Source organism: Oncorhynchus mykiss, chromosome 6 (genome assembly GCF_057628025.1).
Source record: "Oncorhynchus mykiss isolate SJ-2025 chromosome 6, ASM5762802v1, whole genome shotgun sequence".
NCBI classification, from domain to species: domain Eukaryota; kingdom Metazoa; phylum Chordata; class Actinopteri; order Salmoniformes; family Salmonidae; genus Oncorhynchus; species Oncorhynchus mykiss.
In genome coordinates this window covers 29,387,501-29,411,568 of record NC_143027.1, presented here as the reverse complement: position 1 = coordinate 29,411,568, position 24,068 = coordinate 29,387,501, and the positions used below count along the sequence as shown (strand labels likewise).

The 24,068-nt window shown below is 46.5% G+C and overlaps 1 protein-coding gene across 1 annotated transcript in view; it reads left to right on the top strand.

Moving 5' to 3' along the window:
• Positions 1-24,068, top strand: part of LOC110526490 (tetratricopeptide repeat protein 28) — a 317,670-nt gene that overhangs the window by 213,527 nt on the left and 80,075 nt on the right. Inside the window, 3 exon segments of the mRNA XM_036979789.2 lie at positions 5,474-5,621; positions 11,490-11,762; positions 12,495-12,625. Of these exon segments, the coding sequence (XP_036835684.2) occupies positions 5,474-5,621; positions 11,490-11,762; positions 12,495-12,625 (552 nt within the window).

The following is a 24,068-nucleotide window of genomic DNA, read 5'->3' as shown; positions in this document are numbered from 1 at the left end:
GGTGTTTCAATCCCTGGTCCTATAACACTTAGAGTACTGTCCAGTTATATGGTCAATCCCTGGTCCTATAACACTTAGAGTAATGTCCAGTTATATGGTCAATCCCTGGTCCTAACACACTTAGAGTAATGTCCAGTTATATGGTCAATCCCTGGTCCTATAACACTTAGAGTACTGTCCAGTTATATGGTCAACCCTGGTCCTATAACACTTAGAGTAATGTCCAGTTATATGGTAAATCCCTGGTCCTAACACACTTAGAGTAATGTCCAGTTATATGGTCAATCCCTGGTCCTAACACACTTAGAGTAATGTCCAGTTAAATGGTCAATCCCTGGTCCTAACACACTTAGAGTAATGTCCAGTTATATGGTCAATCCCTGGTCCTATAACACTTAGAGTACTGTCCAGTTATATGATCAATCCCTGGTCCTATCACACTTAGAGTACTGTCCAGTTATATGGTCAATCCCTGGTCCTATCACACTTAGAGTACTATCTGGTTATATGATCAATCCCTGGTCCTATCACACTTAGAGTACTGTCCAGTTATATGATCAATCCCTGGTCCTATCACACTTAGAGTACTGTCCAGTTATATGGTCAATCCCTGGTCCTATCACACTTAGAGTACTATCTGGTTATATGATCAATCCCTGGTCCTATCACACTTAGAGTACTGTCCAGTTATATGATCAATCCCTGGTCCTATCACACTTAGAGTACTGTCCAGTTATATGGTCAATCCCTGGTCCTATCACACTTAGAGTAATGTCCAGTTATATGGTCAATCCCTGGTCCTAACACACTTAGAGTAATGTCCAGTTATATGGTCAATCCCTGGTCCTAACACACTTAGAGTAATGTCCAGTTATATGGTCAATCCCTGGTCCTAACACACTTAGAGTAATGTCCAGTTATATGGTCAATCCCTGGTCCTATAACACTTAGAGTACTGTCCAGTTATATGATCAATCCCTGGTCCTATCACACTTAGAGTACTGTCCAGTTATATGGTCAATCCCTGGTCCTATCACACTTAGAGTACTATCTGGTTATATGATCAATCCCTGGTCCTATCACACTTAGAGTACTGTCCAGTTATATGGTCAATCCCTGGTCCTATTACACTTAGAGTACTGCCCAGTTATATGGTCAATCCCTGGTCCCATCACACTTAGAGTACTGTCCAGTTATATGATCAATCCCTGGTCCTATCACACTTAGAGTAATGTCCAGTTATATGGTCATCTGCAGCAAATAAAGATGTAAAAAAAAGCTCCAAATGGCTCTAAACAGGGCTGCCAGATTAGCTCTTCATTGCTCTAAACAGGGTAGCCAGATTAGCTCTTCATTGCTCTAAACGGGGCTTCCAGATTAGCTCTTCATTGCTCTAAACAGGACTGCCAGATTAGCGCTTCATTGCTCTAAACAGGACTGCCAGATTAGCTCTTCATTGCTCTTAACAGGGCTGCCAGATTAGCTCTTCATTGCTCTAAACAGGACTGCCAGATTAGCTCTTCATTGCTCTTAACAGGGCTGCCAGATTAGCTCTTCATTGCTCTTAACAGGGCTGCCAGATTAGCTCTTCATTGCTCTTAACAGGGCTGCCAGATTAGCTCTTCATTGCTCTTAACAGGGCTGCCAGATTAGCTCTTCATTGCTCTATCCGTATGAATATTATCCAAATACATCAGAATCTCTCATGGCTTCACGTTGAAAGCAAATTACTATCCAGTCAGATTTTCTTTAATAATGTTATATTTTTCAAAAAAACACAGTATTCTTCAGGCCAGTTAGTGCATATTAGCAACAGGCATAACCACCAAACCAGACAGGTAAATTCAGGGCATCTAAGACAACCCAAGATAAGGACAAATCGCCTTAAATCTACAGTTTTATATAGAGCCATAGCTAAATGGAACTCTTTATCCATATTTCTCAGGCAAAAATGTAAATCCACTTTCAGGAAAAAAATAAAGAACATCTAATGTGACAGACCATATGACTGGACAGCAAATAGAAAACATCAACTGAATGTTAAATGGGTTTCCTTTCAGGTATTTTAGTTGTCTACTTGCTAACTGTTTGTAACGTCTTCATTAGTAATTGTTTGTAATGTCTTATTAATTGGTGGACCCCAGGAATATTAGCTAACGTTACAGCTAACGGGGACACTATACACATACACACCACACATACCCACACACTACCCACATACACCCACACACTACCCACATACACACCACACACACCCACACACTACCCACATACACACCACACATACCCACACACTACCCACATACACCCACACACTACCCACATACACACCACACACACCCACACACTACCCACATACACACCACACACACCCACACACTACCCACATACACACCACACACACCCACACACTACCCACATACGCACCACACACACCCACACACTACCCACATACACACCACACACACCCACACACTACCCACATACACACCACACACACCCACACACTACCCACATACACACCACACACACCCACACACTACCCACATACACACCACACACACCCACACACTACCCACATACACACCACACACACCCATACACTAAGGGTATATCAAGGTAAACTTGAGCATGTGCGTGTGTGTGTGCGTGTGTGGCCTACATGGTGTGTTTTGACTGCTGAGATTAATGGCAGAGAGAGAATTCTTTTAAGGCTGTGCGGTGCATCGATTCTGTCATCTTCCACCGTCGCTCTTTGATTTATGCATTTATGCACGTGCTTGTGTTTGCAATATTTTAATGCCCTCTCCAAAGGGTATAAGCTTTTAAATGCTTGCATGTAGGGCAGGAGGGAGGATAAATAAAGGAGATGTCAGTTTTAGTTTGAAGCAAAGGCTTTTTTCACATTTCTTTCTCGCCTCTCCCTCGCTCTCGCTCCTCTCTCATTCCCCTCTGAGAGCCAAGCAGTGAGAGGTGTGTAGTAGAGCAGTCATATAGTAAATCTAATCAAAGAGAGAAGTGCTTTTAAATGTCTGTTGTTCCCCGGGGCAGAACGTCTCTGAGGCTGTCTCTCTGCTCCTATAGCAAGCAGCCCAAACTCAGTCTCAGCCGCCACCAGACGTAATTAATATCGAGCGGGCGCACTGGCCCTCGCTCCCCTCCTTTAATAACAGTGTTAGAACAAAGGTTAATGCTTTGAATCAAATCTCTGTCCTCATCCGTTTCAGTGGAGTTGTGATGCAGGGAGGAGGGAAGCAGAGAGAGATTGGTAATCAACAGAGGGCTTGGAAGGAAGAGAAATTAATTACTGTTCTCCATAAATTCAGTGTCATGTCTCATTTTCCCTAATCCCCTCCCCTTTTGCCCTCCCCTACTGGTGCTAGGCGAGAGGTAGGCCACACTAATGAAAAGGCCTCTTAGATGCTAATAACAAATTACCCTCCGTGTCACTTTTGGAAGCTTCTGCTACTGCAGTCAGAGTCTCCTAGCCTCAAAGAATGATAGGATCTCTGTGGTTAGCCTGGACTCCCTGTCAGACTGCAGGTTAGCCTGGACTCCCTGTCAGACTGCAGGTTAGCCTGGACTCCCTGTCAGACTGCAGGTTAGCCTGGACTCCCTGTCAGACTGCAGGTTAGCCTGGTCTCCCTGTCAGACTGCAGGTTAGCCTGGACTCCCTGTCAGACTGCAGGTTAGCCTGGACTCCCTGTCAGACTGCAGGTTAGCCTGGACTCCCTGTCAGACTGCAGGTTAGCCTGGACTCCCTGTCAGACTGCAGGTTAGCCTGGACTCCCTGTCAGACTGCAGGTTAGCCTGGTCTCCCTGTCAGACTGCAGGTTAGCCTGGACTCCCTGTCAGACTGCAGGTTAGCCTGGACTCCCTGTCAGACTGCAGGTTAGCCTGGACTCCCTGTCAGACTGCAGGTTAGCCTGGACTCCCTGTCAGACTGCAGGTTAGCCTGGACTCCCTGTCAGACTGCAGGTTAGCCTGGTCTCCCTGTCCTAGTCAGACTATTAGACAGCTCTGGAGGGAGAGGAAGCTGGTATCCTGGAAGTGGATTATGTTGGAAGATGGTTGGATTGTATTGTGTTGTGTTGTATTACTGAGATCTGTATTATGGCCTAGTTTGGGCTGTTTAGAGGGGAACACTGTAGTGTAACTTTTTGCATTGTTTATATCATCCCAAATCTGGCGGGGATTTAGTGGTTTGGCTGGAGTAGGTTGTAAACTGGGCTGGTTCCATATTTCCCTGAGGCTGGGTAGCTGCTGATCCAGGGCTAGAGCTGAGAAGGGCTGGGTTCTGTTCTGTACTGTTATTTGTCTCAGATCAGACAGACAGACAGGCCAGGAAACATCCCTGTTCGTCCCTACTGCCTCTGATCTGGTGGACTCACATACACAAATTCTTTGTTTGTAAATGATGTCTGTGCCCCTGGCTATCCGTCAATAAAAGAAAACAAGACAATTGTGCCGTCTGGTTGGCTTAATACAAGGAATTTGAAATGGTTTATACTTTTACTTTTTATTTTGATACTTAAGTGCATTTGTGCAGTTCCATTTACTTTTGACACCGAAGTATATTTAAAACCAAATACTTTTAGACTTTTACTCAAGTAGTATTTTACTGGGTGACCTTCACTTTTACTTGAGTCATTTTCTGTTAAGGTATCTTTACTTTTACTCAAGTATGACAATTGAGTACTTTTTCCACCACTGCTCTACAGGCTACACATAGACAAGGGAGATGCTGCTGTCATCAAAATATTGGGGTTTTGGGTATTGGACTGCTTTGGTTACATGATCTGTGCCTCTCACTGGTGTTAAATAAATCCCACTTCAACCACCATGTGACTGTCTGTCTGTGAGCAGTGGGAACAGACTGGTGGCAGAAGAGGAAGTCAAACAGTTTTTTCTACTTCAAGGCTCCAAACTATTGAAAAGCCCAGATGTATAGAAACAGTCCATGGCAGATTCAGGGTGGGGGTTTATGTCATTATAGCAACGCTGTGAAAAATAGAGTGTCTGGAGTATTTATGTGTCCTTTTATGATGCTACAGAGCATCTCTGTTGTGTAGACTAGCTCTCTCTAACTCTCTAAGTTCTTTCAACAGAATCTAAGAGAAATCCCTATACTCCACACTTGTGTGCTAACGATTCCCACTGCAAACAAAAAATAAACAATTTGTGTGACTAGAAAATAATGTCACGCTCTTGAGAAATGCAACCGATGAGTGTGTATCATGTGCATTTATGTAAAACGTATTATCCAATTAACAAGTATAGGAACACACAACGATCCCTCTATTATGGGAATACAAAGGAGAGTAGAGTTATGTACTCTAAAAACAGCTTATGTTGAAAAAATGCAAATGGCGTTAAATGAGTGTCTGGTAATGTGTTTGTGTGTAACCCCATGATGTAGGGCTAGACTACAGTACTGACGTCTCTCTCTCTCTGTCTCTCTGTCTCTCTGCAGGCATACTTCCGACAGGGTGTTGCCCTTCAGTACCTTGGTCGCCATGCCGACGCGCTGGCCGCCTTCGCCTCGGGGCTGGCCCAAGACCCCAAGAGCCTGCAGCTACTGGTGGGCATGGTGGAGGCTGCCATGAAGTCCCCACTACGAGGTAACGTGTCTCTCATACTGTATGTCTGTGTTCCCCTCTCTGCCTTTCTAACTGCCGCTAATCTTCCTTCTTCTGTCAGTCAATACATGTGTCAGTGTGACTCTAGCAGTATGTCGGGAGTGACTACGGCATATCTTTATATCCACCTGTATTTTCTTGCCAGGCTGTCTCCTTGTCTGTCCATCTCAGTGTATTTGTGAAGGATTCCCCTTGACTGACAGGACTGTTTCAGATACTCTAACTACCTGATACATGTCTTGCCAGTCACGCTGATCAGAAAGATACTTCTTTATCATAATAGTAAGCTTCCAACAATAAGGCCCTTGTCTCTGGCTGCCCCTTTTGAAGCCTATTTTCCAAAGCCAAAGTGGACGTATAAGCAGCTTAGTATCCAGGCCAGGGCTTTGAGTAAATTGTGACTTCCCTGCTCCATGATGTGTGTGATATATCAGGAAGCTGCAACGCCCTGGCCCTTTGAGGCCCCCTGTCGGGGCCAGACGCATGGGCCTCCTTTCAAACAGAACTGGAATCCATTTCACTAGTGCAACTGACCGCTGCAGAGGATTTAATAAGCTGCTATCCTAACTCCAACAGAGACTCTGAGTCATCCTGTGCTCTCTCTTTGTCATCACCAAAACCACCAACCTCCTCATATACTATACACATGAATAAATACAAGCCTGTTGTAACAGTTCAACGTTTTACTGGCCTGCACAGGCAGTTCAGTGGATCCGCATGGCTTTGTTCTGTTCTGTTCTGTTCAGAGAGGAGTCATTGGGATTTAGGCTGCTTGGAGCGCCTCTCTCAATCCCTGTTAGCAGAAGGCTGTATTGAATACATGGAAAAAACACAAGCAAAGAGTGAAGAGCCCATCTGAGGTACATTGATTACATAAGCCTTGTCACTGGAAGCGTAACAGTAAAAGGGCTTGGGAGTGGGCCCAGCACCAAACACCAAACACTGTGGACGTGGCTGGGCCTCTCTCAGTAGGAGAGGATAAACTCTTTTTTTCAATCTCTTAATTGTTTACCACGTTTCCCGTGGTGCCAGGGAATGAAGTAGCTAGTGACGGAGGGAGACAGTCCAAGGTGTGTTGGAGGGGGGCTGTGTCGGGAGATTAAGAGCAATGATCCTCTCAGATTGGCTCCTGACACAGGGGTAAGATAATCAGCGTTACGCCAGCAAACAGGGAGGATAATCCGTGTTAAGCAGCCAGAGCCATGTGATAAGGGAAAGGAAGGAGAGCGTTGCTTTCTCTCGCTGAAGTCAAAGATGGCTGTTCTCCTGCCAGGCCCTCTTATCGGTGGGGTAACACCCCTTCCAGGGTTACCTGGGTATTACCAAACCCACCCATTTCATTTCCCCCTCGCTTGGAGTTTGGTGTTGCCAGGGTCTTACTAAATGAACGTAACTCTTTCTCCACCCTGTTGAATTCAGAGTGTAATAAGGTATAATAAGGAAGATGACTCTCCATACTGATGATAGACATCAACTAGTAGCAGTCCAGTAGCAACGTGCTGTTTTACATCTCACTTAACCTGCCTTAAGGACATCCACACAGGCATCTCTTTATGCTCCAAATTCACTGTAATGTTTTACATCTCACTTAACCTGCCTTAAGGACATCCACACAGGCATCTCTTTATGCTCCAAATTCACTGTAATGTTTTACATCTCACTTAACCTGCCTTAAGGACATCCACACAGGCATCTCTTTATGCTCCAAATTCACTGTAATGTTTTTCCGTAAGTGTTTGGTTTTTATTCTGTCATTGAGCATAGCGAAACAGATAAACGAGTCGCCACGCAAACATTGGACGAAGAACACAAATCATTAAAGCAAGAAAACACATTCAAGGCCCTTGTCTTCAAGGAGACCAACAGTGTGTATAATTCCCCTGAAGCTCACTTTATCACCACTATTTGTGTTTACTTTGCTTTAGCATTGCAGTGTTATATTCCCACTGTGGCTTTGCCCAACTTCCCCCCCCACACAATGCATTAAAGGGATTTTCCATGAGTCCAGAGCTGAGCAGCAGACAGTGCTCTCATGTGACTCCTACTGTACTGTCATCCTTTGTGCTTCTCACAACAAAGCTCTCAAAGTAGTGAAAAGTGCTCTCAGAACCCTCTCCATCTCTGTCTCTCTTCTCTTCCACTTATGATCATTATGTCAGCTTCGAACTGCTCAGATATCAAGGTTTTGATGCATGTTTTTTTCCCACATTGAATATCATTGAGTGAAATTAAAGAGGCAAACCAGGCCCGGGCAGTAGCCAGTGTGGAGCACAGACGGGCTTGGTTCTGTTCTGTTTCTGTTTTTCCCATGATCTTGGACCAGCTCTGAAGTTCTCTGAGCGTTGGACGGGAAACAAAGTCACCATAATTATTATGCATTTTTCCAATTCATTGTTACCAATAGATCACACTATTCATATTATGTCATCTTGGAAGGAGTGATGCAGATACAGAAATATACTTCAGAAGTAGAACATCGTAGACCCATAGAGCAGAATGGGTGGTGGCGATGGCTCGTGAAATGGGAAGGTGAAATGAGTCATAGTTGTATTCAAAGGCAGGGGAAAACAGAATGAATGTACACTACATGGGTTTGTTATTGTCACCAGCCGCCCAGGGGAAATGGTAAAGGCTGTCAAACGCCTACCCTATACCAGACCCAGGCTGAGACCAAGCCTCCTCTATATGAGGCCAAGCCTGAGAGGAGGAGAAGGAACTATATATGAATGTACGGTATCTGTTTGTGTACATGTGCATACAGCGAGTACATATTGTATGTAGATGATATTTACTCTATGTTTCTAAAAGGAGCGGTTGAGAAAGAAAGAAAAACTGAGTTTTAGAAAGAGAGAGAGAGAGAGATAGAAAGAAAGAGAGAAAAAATGAGAGAGAGATAGAGAAAAAGAGAGAGAGAGAGCGATAGAAAGAAAGAGAGAAAAAATGAGAGAGAGAGATAGAAAGAAAGAGAGAAAAATGAGAGAGAGAAAGATAGAGAGAGATAGAAAAGAAAGAGAGAAAGAGAGAGAGAGAGAGAGATAGAGAGAGAGATAGAGAGAGAGATAGAGATAGAGATAGAAAGAGAGAGATATAGAGAGATAGAAAGAGAGAGAGAGAGAGAGAGAGAGATAGAAAGAGAGAGAGAGAGATAGAAAGAGAGAGAGAAAGAGAGAGAGAGATAGAAAGAGAGAGAGAGCGGCAAACAAAGGGTTCTCATTACTTTTCAACATGGCTTCCCAGGCAGTGTGTACAGTATGTGTGCAGTGGTGTCAAGTACTTAAGTAAAAATACTTTAAAGTACTACTTATTAAGTAGTTTTTGGGGGTATCTGTACTTTACTATTTATATTTTTGACAACTTTTACTTTTAATGGTCCATTCACACACTTATCAAGAGAACATCCCCAGTCATCCCTACTGCCTCTGATCTGGTGGACTCACTAAACACACATTCTTCATTTGTAAATGATGTCTGAGTGTTGGAGTGTGCCCCTTAGTATCCGTAGATAAAATAAAACAGAAAATGGTGCCGTCTGGTTTGATTATTCTAAGGATTTTTAAAATTATTTATACTTTTACTTTTTATACTTTAGTATATTTTAGCAATTACATTTACTTTTGATACTTACCGGTAAGTATATTTAAAACCAAATACTAATTAGTATTTTACTGGATGACTTTTACTTGAGACATTTTCTATTAAGGTATTGTATCTTTACTTTTACTCAAGTATGACAATTGGGTACTTTTTCCAGCACTGTATGTGTGTTTTATATACATTCAGTGGCCAGTTTATTAGGTACATCAACCCATTCACGAAAATGGTTCGCTCCTACAGACAGTGAGTCACAGGGCCATGGCTTGCTATACTGAAGAAACCATCCAGTCAGCAGCAGTCTGTTGATGACAAGTCGAAGGAGAATGGAAAGAATCGTGCAAAATAACAGGCGGGCCGCAAACAGTCAAATAACTGAGCAGTACAACAGTGGTGTGCAGAACCGCATCTCAGAACGCACAACCTGGATCCTGATGGGCTATTGCAGCAGCCGACCACACCGGGTTCCACTCCTATCAGCTTAAAACAGGAAGAAGCAGCTCCAGTGGGCACACGATCACCAAAACTGGACTATTGAGAAGTGTAAAAACATTGCCTGGTCCGGCAAAACCCGGTTCCTGTTTCATCGTGCTGATCTCATGGCTGCTGGCAGAGTCCGGGTTTGGCGTAAGCAACGTTAGTCCATGGCCCCATCCTGTCTGGTGTCAACGGTACTAGATGGGTGCACCTAATAAACTGTGTGTGTGTGTGTGTGTGTGTGTGTGTGTGTGTGTGTGTTCCTGCTCATCCCCCTGATGTGTGTGAGACGTTACCCTAACTACCTGTTTATGGATCCAGCAGCCATGACACTTTTTACTGGTATTTCAATGTTTGATTTATGACACCACTCTGTGTGTCACTTTAAATGCAATTACCAGCTATGAATGGATATGATATGCACACGCCGTCTCTGCCAGCGCTACATTCTTCCAACCGCTGGAAAACAAGTGATGCTCTTGAAAGACCATCATCAATCCTATTTTTGAGGGCTTGTGTGGAGCCTGGAGATGTGTTTCATATTGTGTGTGTGGTGAATATTAGATTCCCAAGTGGGTGGCTTGGTACCAGGCTATTCAGGTAGTGTTCATATTTTGTTATTTGTCCGATGAGTGTCATTCTCTTTAAGTGCATGGGTATTACTGATATAGTAACAGGTGTATAGTACACCTGACTGCAGGCATGATCTACCTTGTGCAGGTACAGTATTACAGAAAAACCTCTGCGGGAGAGAAGTTGACCTAATTAACTGCAACTCTGCTCAAAATATTTGCACAAGGGGCATAGTTATTCCCCATCCCCCTTCATGTGCACACACTTGCACTCACATACAGTACACACACTCACACATACAGTACACACACTCACACATACAGTACACACACTTACACATACAGTACACTCACTCACACATACAGGACACACACGCACACACATACATAAGATGTCACCCCTGTTCCCATCCCCCTCCTTGTCAGCCCCAGTCTGCTGCCAAGGCTGTAGTCTGCCAGCGGGCTGTCTGGCTGTCTGTCTGTCTGGCTGGCTGGCTCAATATACTAGAGGGGCTGTGGATCCCAAAAGCCTGCGTGGCCCACCATTGATTTATGTCATTGTGTGCATTTTCAGCTTTCCCAGAGGTCACCTCGTGCGTCTCCTCTCCACATTCCTCTGCCTCTGTCCCCTGAGTTACCAGCAGCATGTTCGCCGTCACGTTTAACACTCAGCCGCCCTCAAAACCCACTCAGGCTTCTCTTCTCTCTCAAACCGCAATATCATTTCAAAGCAGTATAATTTCCCTCTGCTGCCTCGCAGCAGAGCTGTCAGAGGATGTGTAAACACAACGTTTTTATATTGTGGGGCTTGAATTTTCCAGAGATGGAATTGTCTATAATAGTTAAACATGTCAATGGTGTATTCATTTGCTTGTCTTGTTGTGATGTTGTCAGTGAAATCCATGTTCTAAGGACATCAGTCAGACAAGCTCGATAAAAGACACATTGATTGCTCTCCCTGAAACACACTAGATGCACTAGGACTGGGCTGTGTTCAGATGGAGCTATTGAAATGTTTCATCTTGCATCATGTTCAGGTGAACAAATCAACATGGCTAATGTGCAGTAATATACCGAAGCTGCTTACAGTCATTGTTGGGGAGCTATGGAGCACCTTGTGTATTCCATGAAACTGAAAGGAATGCAAAAAAGCTATCTGAATGAGTCCAGTTCTTCTCATCATGACCCCCCCCCCCCTCCCTCCACACAGAGTCACTGGAACCCACCTACCAGCAGCTGCAGAAGATGAAACTGGACAAGAGTCCGTTCGTGGTGGTGTCAGTGATTGGTCAGGAGCTGCTGACAGCAGCCCACCATACCGCCTCCGTGGTGGTACTGGAGTCCGCATTAAAGATCGGCACCTGCAGCCTCAAGCTGCGCGGCTCCGTCTTCTCAGCCCTCAGCAGTGCCCACTGGTCCCTGGGCAATACCGAGAAGAGCACCGGATACATGCAGCAAGACCTGGAGGTCTCCAAAACACTAGGTAAGAGACAAGAGTGTGTGTTTATATGTGTGTGTATGTCTGTTCTTATCTGTGTGTATGTGGGTGTCTCGAACTACAGTATGTCTGTCCCTGAGTTGCTGTGTGGGTGTGAGGCAGCCCAGATTGGCTGGACTCTCCTGGCCCCACATCGTTTGACACATGAGTGGGCAGAGCAGAGCAGCATGAGAAGGGTCTGGAGTGGAGCAGAGCGCTGTGGTTATCAGGTAGAGAGCCTGGCTCGGGCCCAGTCTGGGGGGCCTGTCTGTCAGATATAATAAGGCCTCTCCCTCACCCCACTGGGGCCTGGAGATCAGGTCTAGCAGGTCTACCTGCAGTCTGTCTGTCAGTCAGTTAGCTGCTCTCTCTACTGTGGAGCTTTGTCTGTACAGCAGCTTAGAATGCCCAGCGCTCCATTTAAGGACATAATGGGATGTCAGTGTCAAGGAGCTCCATCGCATCACTGCTCTGAGATGGAAGAGGACCGGGACTGCCCTGGGAAGACCCACCCTACACCGAATGACAGCACATTTAGTTGTGACTTTCCGGTTGTACTGTATATAACCTAAGTGGTAAACAAACAAGGATACAGATGATTGTATTGAAAGTTAAGAGGTATTGATTATGATCTCAGATTTATTGTATAGAGTACATTGTTTTCTGTCCTGTTCTATCCTGTCCTGGAGGGACCTTCCCTTACTTGTCCTCTCTTCTCTCTGCTCTCCTCATCTCCAGGTGACCAAACAGGTGAATGTCGTGCCCATGGCAACCTGGGCTCAGCATTCTTCTCCAAGGGGAACTACCGCGAGGCCCTGACTAACCATCGCCACCAGCTGGTCCTGGCCATGAAGCTCAAGGACAGGGAGGTAAGAGACTGAGACACACAGGGCCCACAGCTCACTGTGTCCTCTACCTAATACTCCTGGGAGTTTTTTCTGATCTTTTCCAGGTGGTAGTATGTAAGGTAAATCTATCATGTAGTTTTAGGTTATCTTCTGCTTAAGGAAGGAGGGGTGAAGGCATGTGGGAAATGGATGGCTGGTGTCTTTTTTCTGCTTCCGTTAGTGGTTGTAATAGTGGTGTGTCCTGCAGCTTTCCTCTCCTCTGTCTTGGTTGTTCAGAGGGTGAATCAAGGGTAAGACTGAAAGGCAGGAATGCTCTGCTGCTGGTTCTCCCATCAGAGAGAGAGAGATAGAGAGGGATGGGAAGTGGGTTAGGAGGACAAATGAAGGTGACGAGGCGAGTGAGAGAGAGGTGAAGAGACCAATGGGAGGGCCTTAAGTAACAGCTTGTGCTCCTCGTTATCAATGCAAAACATTTATGCAGATATTATGCATATATTTATCCTGTTCATGTTTCAGTACAACTGGGGTTTTGGCAACATATGCTACTTAATGAATGTAATTTGCACAGATTAAGGTGTTTGGATATGAAATAGGGGGAGAAATACAAAAACAAAAGGACAAGAGAGAAAAAAAACACAAATGAGGGAGAGAGAAAAAACAACAGAGGAGGGAGGCTGAAAAAAACAACAGATGAGGGAGGCTGAAAAAAACAACAGATGAGGGAGGCTGAAAAAAACAACAGATGAGGGAGGCTGAAAAAAACAACAGATGAGGGAGGAAGAAAAAACAACAGATGAGGAGGAAGAAAAAAACAACAGATGAGGGAGGAAGAAAAAACAACAGATGAGGGAGGAAGAAAAAACAACAGATGAGGGAGGGAGAAAAAAAACAACAGATGAGGGAGGATAAAAAAAAACAGATGAGGGAGAGAGAAAAAACAACAGATGAGGGAGGAAGAAAAAACAACAGATGAGGGAGGAAGAAAAAACAACAGATGAAGGAGAGAGAAAAAACAACAGATGAGGGAGGAAGACAAAAACAACAGATGAGGGAGGAAGAAAAAACAACAGATGAGGGAGAGAGAAAAAAACAACAGATGAGGGAGGAAGAAAAAAACAACAGATGAGGGAGAGAGAAAAAACAACAGAGGAGGGAGGCTGAAAAAAACAACAGATGAGGGAGGCTGAAAAAAACAACAGATGAAGGAGGAAGAAAAAACAACAGATGAGGGAGGAAGAAAAAACAACAGATGAGGGAGGAAGAAAAAACAACAGATGAGGGAGGGAGAAAAAAAACAACAGATGAGGGAGGAAGAAAAAACAACAGATGAGAGAGGAAGAAAAAAACAACAGATGAGGGAGGAAGAAAAAACAACAGATGAGGGAGGAAGAAAAAACAACAGATGAGGGAGGAAGAAAAAACAACAGATGAGGGAGAGAGAAAAAAACAACATATGAGGGAGGAAGAAAAAAACAACAGATGAGGGAGAGAGAAAAAACAACAGAGGAGGGAGGCTGAAAAAAACAACAGATGAGGGAGGCTGAAAAAAACAACAGATGAGGGAGGAAGAAAAAACAACAGATGAGGGAGGAAGAAAAAACAACAGATGAGGGAGGAAGAAAAAACAACAGATGAGTGAGGGAGAAAAAAACAACAGATGAGGGAGGGAGAAAAAATCAACAGATGAGGGAGGAGAAAAAAACAACAGATGAGGGAGGAAGAAAAAAACAACAGATGAGGGAGAGAGAAAAAAACAACAGATGAGGGAGAGAGATTTTTATTTCAAATTTATTTCTCTCTGTCTTTCTCTCTCTCTCTTTCTGACCTCTGACCTTGCCTGACCTCTGTGGTGTTTGTGGGGGGTGACAGGAATTTGTTCTTGCACAGTTCCAATCACCCAGCTCGGAGAGAAGAATGCCCCTGCTTCCCCCATACACCCCTGCTTCCCCCATCCCTCCCTGCTTCCCCATCCCTCCCTGCTTTCCCCCGTACTCCCCTGCTTCCCCCGTACCTCCCTGCTTCCCCATCCCTCCCTGCTTTCCCTCGTACCCCCCTGCTTCCCCATCCCTCCCTGCTTCCCCATCCCTCCCTGCTTTCCCCCGTACCCCCCTGCTTCCCCATCCCTCCCTGCTTCCCCATCCCTCCCTGCTTTCCCCCATACCCCCCTGCTTCCCCATCCCTCCCTGCTTCCCGATCCCTCTCTGCTTTCCCCCATACCCCCCTGCTTCCCCCATACACCCCTGCTTCCCCCATCCCTCCCTGCTTCCCCATCCCTCCCTGCTTTCCCCCGTACTCCCCTGCTTCCCCCGTACCTCCCTGCTTCCCCATCCCTCCCTGCTTTCCCTCGTACCCCCCTGCTTCCTCATCCCTCCCTGCTTCCCCATCCCTCCCTGCTTTCCCCCATACCCCCCTGCTTCCCCATCCCTCCCTGCTTCCCCATCCCTCTCTGCTTTCCCCCATACCCCCCTGCTTCCCCCATCCCTCCCTGCTTCCCCATCCCTCCCTGCTTTCCCCCGTACCCCCCTGCTTCCCCATCCCTCCCTGCTTCCCCATCCCTCCCTGCTTTCCCCCATACCCCCCTGCTTCCCCATCCCTCCCTGCTTCCCCATCCCTCTCTGCTTTCCCCCATACCCCCCTGCTTCCCCCATCCCTCCCTGCTTCCCCATCCCTCCCTGCTTTCCCCCGTACCCCCCTGCTTCCCCCATCCCTCCCTGCTTCCCCAGTCTCTTATCCTCCCCGCCAGCCCCTCCCCGGCCGCTTCAACTGTTTGTTTTCCCAGATATCAGGAGACGTTTAAACACTCCAGTTTACTGCTCTTAAAGATGGGAAAGATTGAAAATCTTGAAGGGAATTGTGGTATGTGGATATACTGTGGGGTCGTGTTAGAGAGGGGGAGATAAATGAAAGGAAAGAGGGAATGGGATGGGTGGTTTAAAAGCCGAAGGGCAAAGCTACAGCTGACGGCCAGAGGCCCCCTCACATTTCTCACACAAATACCTCCAGATATATAGACGCAGAGGTGACGGTATGAGACCACAGCCATCAGTAAGCCTAGATTTAAAACAATTTAGCCCAAACAACTACTTCTTTCCATACTATTTATTATTTATATATTATAAATATGTATTATTTATTTATTTTTCTCCTTTGCACCCCATTATTTCTATCTCTACTTTGCATATTCTTCCACTTCAAATAAACTATTCCAGTGTTTTACTTGCTATATTGTATTTACTTCGCCACCATGGCCAGGTAGTGTTATGGGGGAGGTGTATTTAAAACACATTTCTTCCCCTCAGACGTCATTGCACGTGCGATAGAACAGCAGAGTTTGTACCCAAAACATTTTGGACCACAATGCTGAATGCTGATTTCCTTCAAACAAAGACTACAACAGATGTGCCTGTGGCGGCCAGTGTTGCTGTTTCGCCGATCACGGAGCTTAGCTTCAAAGGAAAACTCCACCCAAAAACTATCTGTTGGTATTTCTTTCATTAGTCCATTCTTAATATGTTTTGTATGTCAGTAATCAAGTTTTCAAGATCTGTAACTTTCAGAATACTGAAATCATCCACATATGATGCATTTTACATCATACAGTATGAGCAACATACATGGAAGATGTCTGTATTTTGAAACACATAGCCCTCCGAGTAAGTATTATATTAGTAATTATACTCTTTACCCCAGTGCAGGTAGTGTTCCCCAGAGTAGGTGGTTTTCTCACATACACATTATACTGCTATTCTACTGTATTACTCCAGTACTAGCCTTTACCCAGTACAATGCAGTGTCGTGCGGCCTGGCCTGGCTGTGATGGAGCAGCAGAGAGAGACGGAAGACAGAGATGTTCCTGAGAGCATTCTCCATAAATCACTAGCAGTAATTGGGTCCTGTTTTTATCAGTAGAGGAGTAGTGCACCACTTCCCTTTCATCTCCTAATGCTTTGCCCTGACCGGACGCAGCTGCTGCTGCCAGATGGATGGTCCACTGACCACCCCTCATGTCTACGACCTGGTCACTGGCCTTAATCATACATAATGCTTCTGACCACTGTGCCGGCCATTATGACTTTCCACTTACTCTACTGTATGTTTGTGACCAAAGTCCCTGTTTTCTGCAAGCTTTCCTATATTTTCAAATGATTACTGCTCTTAAAAGATGGAAAATCTTGAAGGGAATGATGGTATAATTGTCTTTGGATGTACTGTGTGGTTGTGTTAGAGAGGGGCAGAGAAATGGAAGGAAACAGAGAGTGGGATGGGCGGTTTAAAAGGCGGGGGAGCTGCTAGTGTTCTCTGTGAGAGGAGAGGGGGAACCTGGAAATGGCTCCTGGAGTGCAGCGTTTTGTCATCCGCGACCGTGACTCGCTCTGAGCTGTAGGTCAAGCCAGTGAGGTCACACTGACCACAGAGTTTGTGTTTTTCTTTCATTTGCAGCCTTTGGAAATATCTTTAGCAGATTTTCTGCTGTCAGGTATTCTGGAGATATAACATAAACACACTCTCTCCTCTATCCAGCCATATGTGGCCCTGCCAAGTCCTTCCGTACAGTAGGTTAATGTGGCTCTGCCAAGTCCTTCCGTACAGTAGGTTAATGTGGCCCTGCCAAGTCCTTCCGTACAGTAGGTTAATGTGGCTCTGCCAAGTCCTTCCGTACAGTAGGTTAATGTGGCCCTGCCAAGTCCTTCCGTACAGTAGGTTAATGTGGCCCTGCCAAGTCCTTCCTTACAGTAGGTTAATGTGGCCCTGCCAAGTCCTTCCATACAGTAGGTTAATGTGGCCCTGCCAAGTCCTTCCGTACAGTAGGTTAATGTGGCCCTGCCAAGTCCTTCCGTACAGTAGGTTAATGTGGCTCTGCCAAGTCCTTCCGTACAGTAGGTTAATGTGGCCCTGCCAAGTCCTTCCGTACAGTAGGTTAATGTGGCCCTGCCAAGTCCTTCCGTACAGTAGGTTAATGTGGCCCTGCCAAGTCCTTCCGTACAGTAGGTTAATGTGGCCCTGCCAAGTCCTTCCATACAGTAGGTTAATGTGGCCCTGCCAAGTCCTTCCGTACAGTAGGTTAATGTGGCCCTGCCAAGTCCTTCCTTACAGTAGGTTAATGTGGCCCTGCCAAGTCCTTCCATACAGTAGGTTAATGTGGCCCTGCCAAGTCCTTCCGTACAGTAGGTTAATGTGGCCCTGCCAAGTCCTTCCGTACAGTAGGTTAATGTGGCCCTGCCAAGTCCTTCCATACAGTAGGTTAATGTGGCCCTGCCAAGTCCTTCCATACAGTAGGTTAATGTGGCCCCACCTTGTCTGCTCTGTCTCTTCATACAACTGTCTAACTGAACAGCTTCATGTTATTCTCCCTTCGTGTTATTCTCCTGACACACTCTAATGGTAAAACTCTCCTCTCCTCTCCTCTCCTGTCCTCTCCTCTCCTCTCCTCTCCTCTCCTCTCCTCTCCTCTCCTCTCCTCTTCTCTCCTCTCCTTTGCATGTGACGTCCTAGTCTTAAATAGTAGTGTTGGCTTGAGCGAGGTAACCCCTAATTTGGGGTGTGAGTATTTAGGAGAAACTGAGGCGGGCTGGCCATGGTACACTCTGTAATTACATTACCCTGTGATGTTAAAACAAGATTATGCTGCAGCTCTGCTGCTGGCTCCCCCAACGGCAATGGAAATCATAAACATAGCTAAAGAGGTTAGTTTTTTCTCTCCATTGGGTTCTGCAGTTTCTAACTTTCTCCCTATAGAACATCTCTACTCCTCCCACCTCTATCTGTCTGTTGGTCTACTCTTTGTCTTTTCCTTTGCTTGATCTGCTAAAAGGAATTCCTACAAACTAACTTAACCCATTACTCTCTAGGTGACATGGATCATCTAGGCCCTCCCACTGTCCAGCTGGCTTAATGGGGAAGTTAGGGGAAGGTTATGGAAGAGGAGGGTGGAGAAAGGAGAGGGGGGAGAGGAGAGGGGAGAGGAGAGGGGAGAGAGGAGAGAGGAAAGGGGAGAGGAGAGGAGAGGGGAGAGAGGGGCTTGCAAATGGGAGGTATGTGTGGAGGGGTGCCGTGCCGTGGCGGGCCTGGTGGGTGTTCCTGGTTTCAGGGTCAGGGTTAGTCAGTGTTTGTCAGCGCTGCAGCTGAGGAGGGGGATAATTAAGGAATCATTAGGGGCCTGGTGCCTCAACTTCCTTTATGGGGCCTGCTCTAATAGGGGGAGGCAGGGGAGGGCCTGGCACCCATGTCCCTTTCCTCTCCCTGTCATGCCTTGCTCCCCCTTCTCTGCTGATTGAAAAGGAGGATTTGGGGATGATTAGGGGGTTCATTTATAGAGTTGGCCCAGCTTGGGGAGAAGGGGGAGGGGATTGGGCAAAAGGGTGACAAATCAAGTTAGTGCAAGTACCCGTCTTTCCCCCTGTATCCACAGACGTCATAGAGCAGCCCACAGTCCCTATGTATGGGTCTAGCAAGACTACACCTCCACAGACATAAGCCTAGCTCCACATAAACAAGTGTCTGTTTCCTCCAGTCTCATTGTGCTAGGGCTCAGCCCCTGGTGAATGTACTGTATGTGAAGCCACTGTAGCCTGCATGTGGTCCATCTATCCTGGTGTGCTGTAATGACACACAGCCAGCCTGTCTCTGCTCTCCTCTCCTCGGCCCAGTGAGTCAGAACTGCTCTACACCGACGCACTTAGACGTGAATCATGGGAGATGTACAGCTGAGAACAGCCAATGGGCCGTGACCAATAAGGAGAGGGAAACAGGGCTGTGTGTGTGATCATTAGCTCAACAAAAAGATGAGCATAAAGGCTGTATCAGACAATAGAATATCTCACAACAGCAGTCACTAAATGGACTGTAGGGATGTGGTTTGTATGGATTGTGGAGGTGAAGGAATGTTAGATTGTCATGTGATTTCTCCCGTTGTCCTCAGTGCAGGCAGGTTGGCATGAACCATCTAGCTTCAGGCTGCTACTGGGGATTTATTGCTCTTCATTTTATTGTTGCAGCACACCGCCTTATCTAATCAGCAGTGTGTGTGTGTGTGTGTGTGTGTGTGTGTGTGTGTGTGTGTGTGTGGTTATGGCCTGTGGTTGTGTTGTGTGTGAGAGTGAGCAGGTTACGGTGTGATGGTGTATTTACTGATTTTGCCCCACCCCACAAGGTACTATTGACCCAGAACGTAGACATGGAGCAGGCTCCCTGGAAAGTACTGTGTGTGAGTGTGAGCGTGTGTGCCCTGTGTGTGTGTGTGTGTGTGTGTATGTGTGCTGTAAAGTGGAGAGTTGTAAATGTGTGTTTGTGTGTTGTGTGTGTGTGTGTGTGTGCTCTGTATTTGCTGCATTGTAGGTGACGCAGCAGTGTCTCCTCCAGTGGGGCACTTGGAGTGCTGTCAGAGAGATGAATGAGTGGCTTTATATCGACTACTGCTCTCTGCCTCTCCGCTGCCTCATCCCTCCCTCTCCTCTGCTCGTCCTCTCTTCCCCCTCCAGTACCCTCTCGTTCCCTCTTTTTCTTCACTACTTCACCCTCCCTCCCTGTCTTTCCCACACTCCCTCCCCCATGCTACCTCACATCTCCTTCAGCCCCTCCCTCTATTTCCTTTTCTGTCCTTTCCTCCCTGTCTCCATCTGTCTGTCTCTCTCCCCCTTCTCTGTCCTTTCCTCCCTGTCTCCATCTGTCTGTCTCTCTCCCCCTTTTCTGTCCTTTCCTCCCTGTCTCCATCTGTCTGTCTCTCTCCCCCTTCTCTGTCCTTTCCTCCCTGTCTCCATCTGTCTGTCTCTCTCCCCCTTTTCTGTCCTTTCCTCCCTGTCTCCATCTGTCTGTCTCTCTCCCCCTTTTCTGTCCTTTCCTCCCTGTCTCCATCTGTCTGTCTCTCTCCCCCTTTTCTGTCCTTTCCTCCCTGTCTCCATCTGTCTGTCTCTCTCCCCCTTTTCTGTCCTTTCCTCCCTGTCTCCATCTGTCTGTCTCTCTCCCCCTTTTCTGTCCTTTCCTCCCTGTCTCCATCTGTCTGTCTCTCTCCCCCTTTTCTTTCCTCTCTCCAGGTGGTGGAGCCTCAGAGCCTCTCTTTGCGTTATGGTGCCCCCTAGAAAGCACCAGTGCATTCCACTACTAAATGATTCTGTACTGTGTATAGCCATGCTGTTTGAATAGGCTGATACACATATCAGCTGATTACACACATAGAGGCTGCGTCATAGCGTCGATACGCGGGGGTCAAAGTGCTGTTGGTTAATGCCCACTCTAACAGTGTCTGTCTCTAAGCGCTGTCTGGCTTTATGTAGATTGAACTGCTCCTCGCAACTGGGAAGTGGAGTAATTTGTCTTGAATATTACACCTTGTCTATTTTCTCTCCCTAGCTGCTGCAATCAATGACAATTCAGAGGCACAGATTAGAGAACAAATAGACAGTGTCATGGGAGACTCCCTCCTGCTGACTGGCGTTGTTGTTCAGCGCTCTATGATTATAGATGACAATCCCTGACACACACGTGGTGCTCATCAGGGTGATGGGGGAGGGGGATGAAACTCACTCTCTGCGGGGCTTCCACGACATGGCAGCGACTGCGCCACAGATATTTTAATCATTAGGAAAATCAAACATCCAATCATCAATCTTGGCAGAGGAATTTGCTGTCACGCGGAGGGAGGGATCAAGAAGGAAAGTGCCAACTCATCTTCCCTCGATACCAGCTGACGATAAGAGATGGAGGCCCATTGAAGACGCCAGCCGGCGGAAAGTTACTTCAGATGGGTTTGATGGAAATGAATTGTGCGTCAGCATGGCCAATTGAAACCTGCTCTCCCATGTGTTGCTTATGTTCTCAGCGTGGTTTCTACAGTCTGCCAGACTTTCTGGGCCCACATTCTTTGGGGGCGTATTATAGCATGAATGCCAGGGGCTTGTAGGGGTGCCACTTCACTGTCACCCAATGGAACAAGTCCTAAGAGGTTTCCTAATCTCCTGGCCCTACAAACGCTGTGCCTAGCTGATCCTCTGCAGTGATTAGAAGGGATTCATACTGGATTCTGAGTCATACTTGTTAACTGTGTGATCACCCCTCACTCTCCTGGTCTCTTCAGCAATATGTCAAATGTATAGGGCGGTCATGATATCCAAACCTTATGCTGATCCAACAGGTTCATTTGGAGTGGTCAGCTACAGTACAAGAAGATTTAAGGGCTGTCAAAGTGAAGCAGATATCTACAGTAGAGTACAGGGTGATGGGAGACCTCCCACCCTAAGGTGTATAGCTGATGTGGGAACATGGTTGTTTTCTCCTCCTCCCCCGCCTCCCCCGCCCCCTGTCCCAGTCCAGCCCTCTTCCAGGCTGACCAAAGAGCCATTTAAAGCCCTGGAACTGCATCCTCTCGCTCCAGGCCGATCGATAGTGGAGCTGTCAGCAAGACGAATGGAGGCTTTAGGAAGTCCATTTTAATGAAGGAGAGAGGGGAAGAGAGAAGTAGGGGAGGGGGAGGAGACAGGGAAAGGGAGAGAGGGAGAGACAGAGGGGGAGGAGACAGGGAAAGAGGAGAGAGGGGAAGAGAGAAGTAGGGGGGGAGGAGACAGGGAAAGAGGAGAGAAGGGAAGAGAGAAGTAGGGGAGGGGGAGGAGACAGGGAAAGAGGAGAGAGGGGAAGAGAGAAGTAGGGGAGGGGGAGGAGACAGGGAAAGAGGAGAGAGGGGAAGAGAGAAGTAGGGGAGGGGGAGGAGACAGGGAAAGAGGAGAGAGGGGAAGAGAGAAGTAGGGGAGGGGGAGGAGACAGGGAAAGGGAGAGAGGGAGAGACAGAGGGGGAGGAGACAGGGAAAGAGGAGAGAGGGGAAGAGAGAAGTAGGGGAGGGGGAGGAGACAGGGAAAGGGAGAGAGGGAGAGACAGAGGGGGAGGAGACAGGGAAAGAGGAGAGAGGGGAAGAGAGAAGTAGGGGAGGGGGAGGAGACAGGGAAAGAGGAGAGAGGGGAAGAGAGAAGTAGGGGAGGGGGAGGAGACAGGGAAAGAGGAGAGAGGGGAAGAGAGAAGTAGGGGAGGGGGAGGAGACAGGGAAAGGGAGAGAGGGGAAGAGAGAAGTAGGGGAGGGGGAGGAGACAGGGAAAGAGGAGAGAGGGGAAGAGAGAAGTAGGGGAGGGGGAGGAGACAGGGAAAGGGAGAGAGGGAGAGACAGAGGGGGGAGGTATAATGGGAGGGAGGGAGGGGAGCATATGAGTGTGTATGTGTGTGTACTGTATGTGTGTTAGTGAGTATGTGTGCAGAGATGTGTGTGTACTCGTTTTATAGTTGTCTCAGGGGAGAGGGCTAGGTTTGATTTAGTTAGTGTAAGACCTATTTCTAGCCCAGCAGTGTAAAATGGCTCCTTGGATACTCACTAACACGGAGACCCATATCACTGGACTGGAGAGAATTGATCTGACCTGCGAAACAAGACTATATCTATTAATCATGTCACCAGCACTGTTGTGATGAGGGAGATGCTGAGATGTAATGCACACTACTACTGCCCTTCACCAACCAGATATAAAACATATTCCTATCTGCCAGTTTGGACTTTTCACACATTTTGTTGTGTTACAGGCTGAATTTAAAATGGATAAAACATTGAAATGTTGTGTCACTGGCCGACACACAAAACCTCAAAATGTCAAAGTGGAATTATGTTTTTAGAACGGTTTACATATGAATTACAAATGAAAAGCTGAAATGTCTTGAGTAAGTATTCAACCCTTTTGTTATGGCTAGCCTAAATAAGTTCAGGAGTAAAAAAATGTGCTTGACAAGTCACATAATAAGTTGCATGGACCTGTGTGTAATAACAGTGTTTAACATGATTTTTGAATGTCATCTCTGTAGCCCACACATAGAATCATCTGGAAGGTCCCTCAGTCAAGCAGTGAATTTCAAGCACAGATTCAACCATAAATGCAGCAGCCAATGTTGATTTTCAAACTGTTACAGAGTCTAATGGCTGTTACAGAGTCTAATGGCTGTTACAGAGTCTAATGGCTGTTACAGAGTCTAATGGCTGTTACAGAGTCTAATAGCTGTGATAGGAGAACAACATTGTAGTTACTCTACAATACTAACATGAAGGACAGTGAAAAGAAGGAAGCCAGTGCAGAATACAAATATTCCAAAAAATGCAACCTGTTTGCAATAAGGCACTAAAGTTATACTGCAAAAAATGTGTTGTACAAAGTGTTATGTTTGGGCCAAATCCAACACAACACGTCACTGGGTACCACTCTTTATATAACCTAAAACACAAGGCCAAATATACACTGGTTGCTTACCAAGACGACTTAGTGGCCTTGTTACAGTTTTGACTTAAATCGGCTTGAAAATCTACGGCAGACTAGAAAATGGCCGTCTAGCTATGATCAACAACCAACTTGACGGAACCTGAAGAATTTTGAAAAGATTCATGGGAAAATATTGTACAATCCAGGTGTGGAAAGCTCTAATCCAGAAAGACTCACAGCCGTA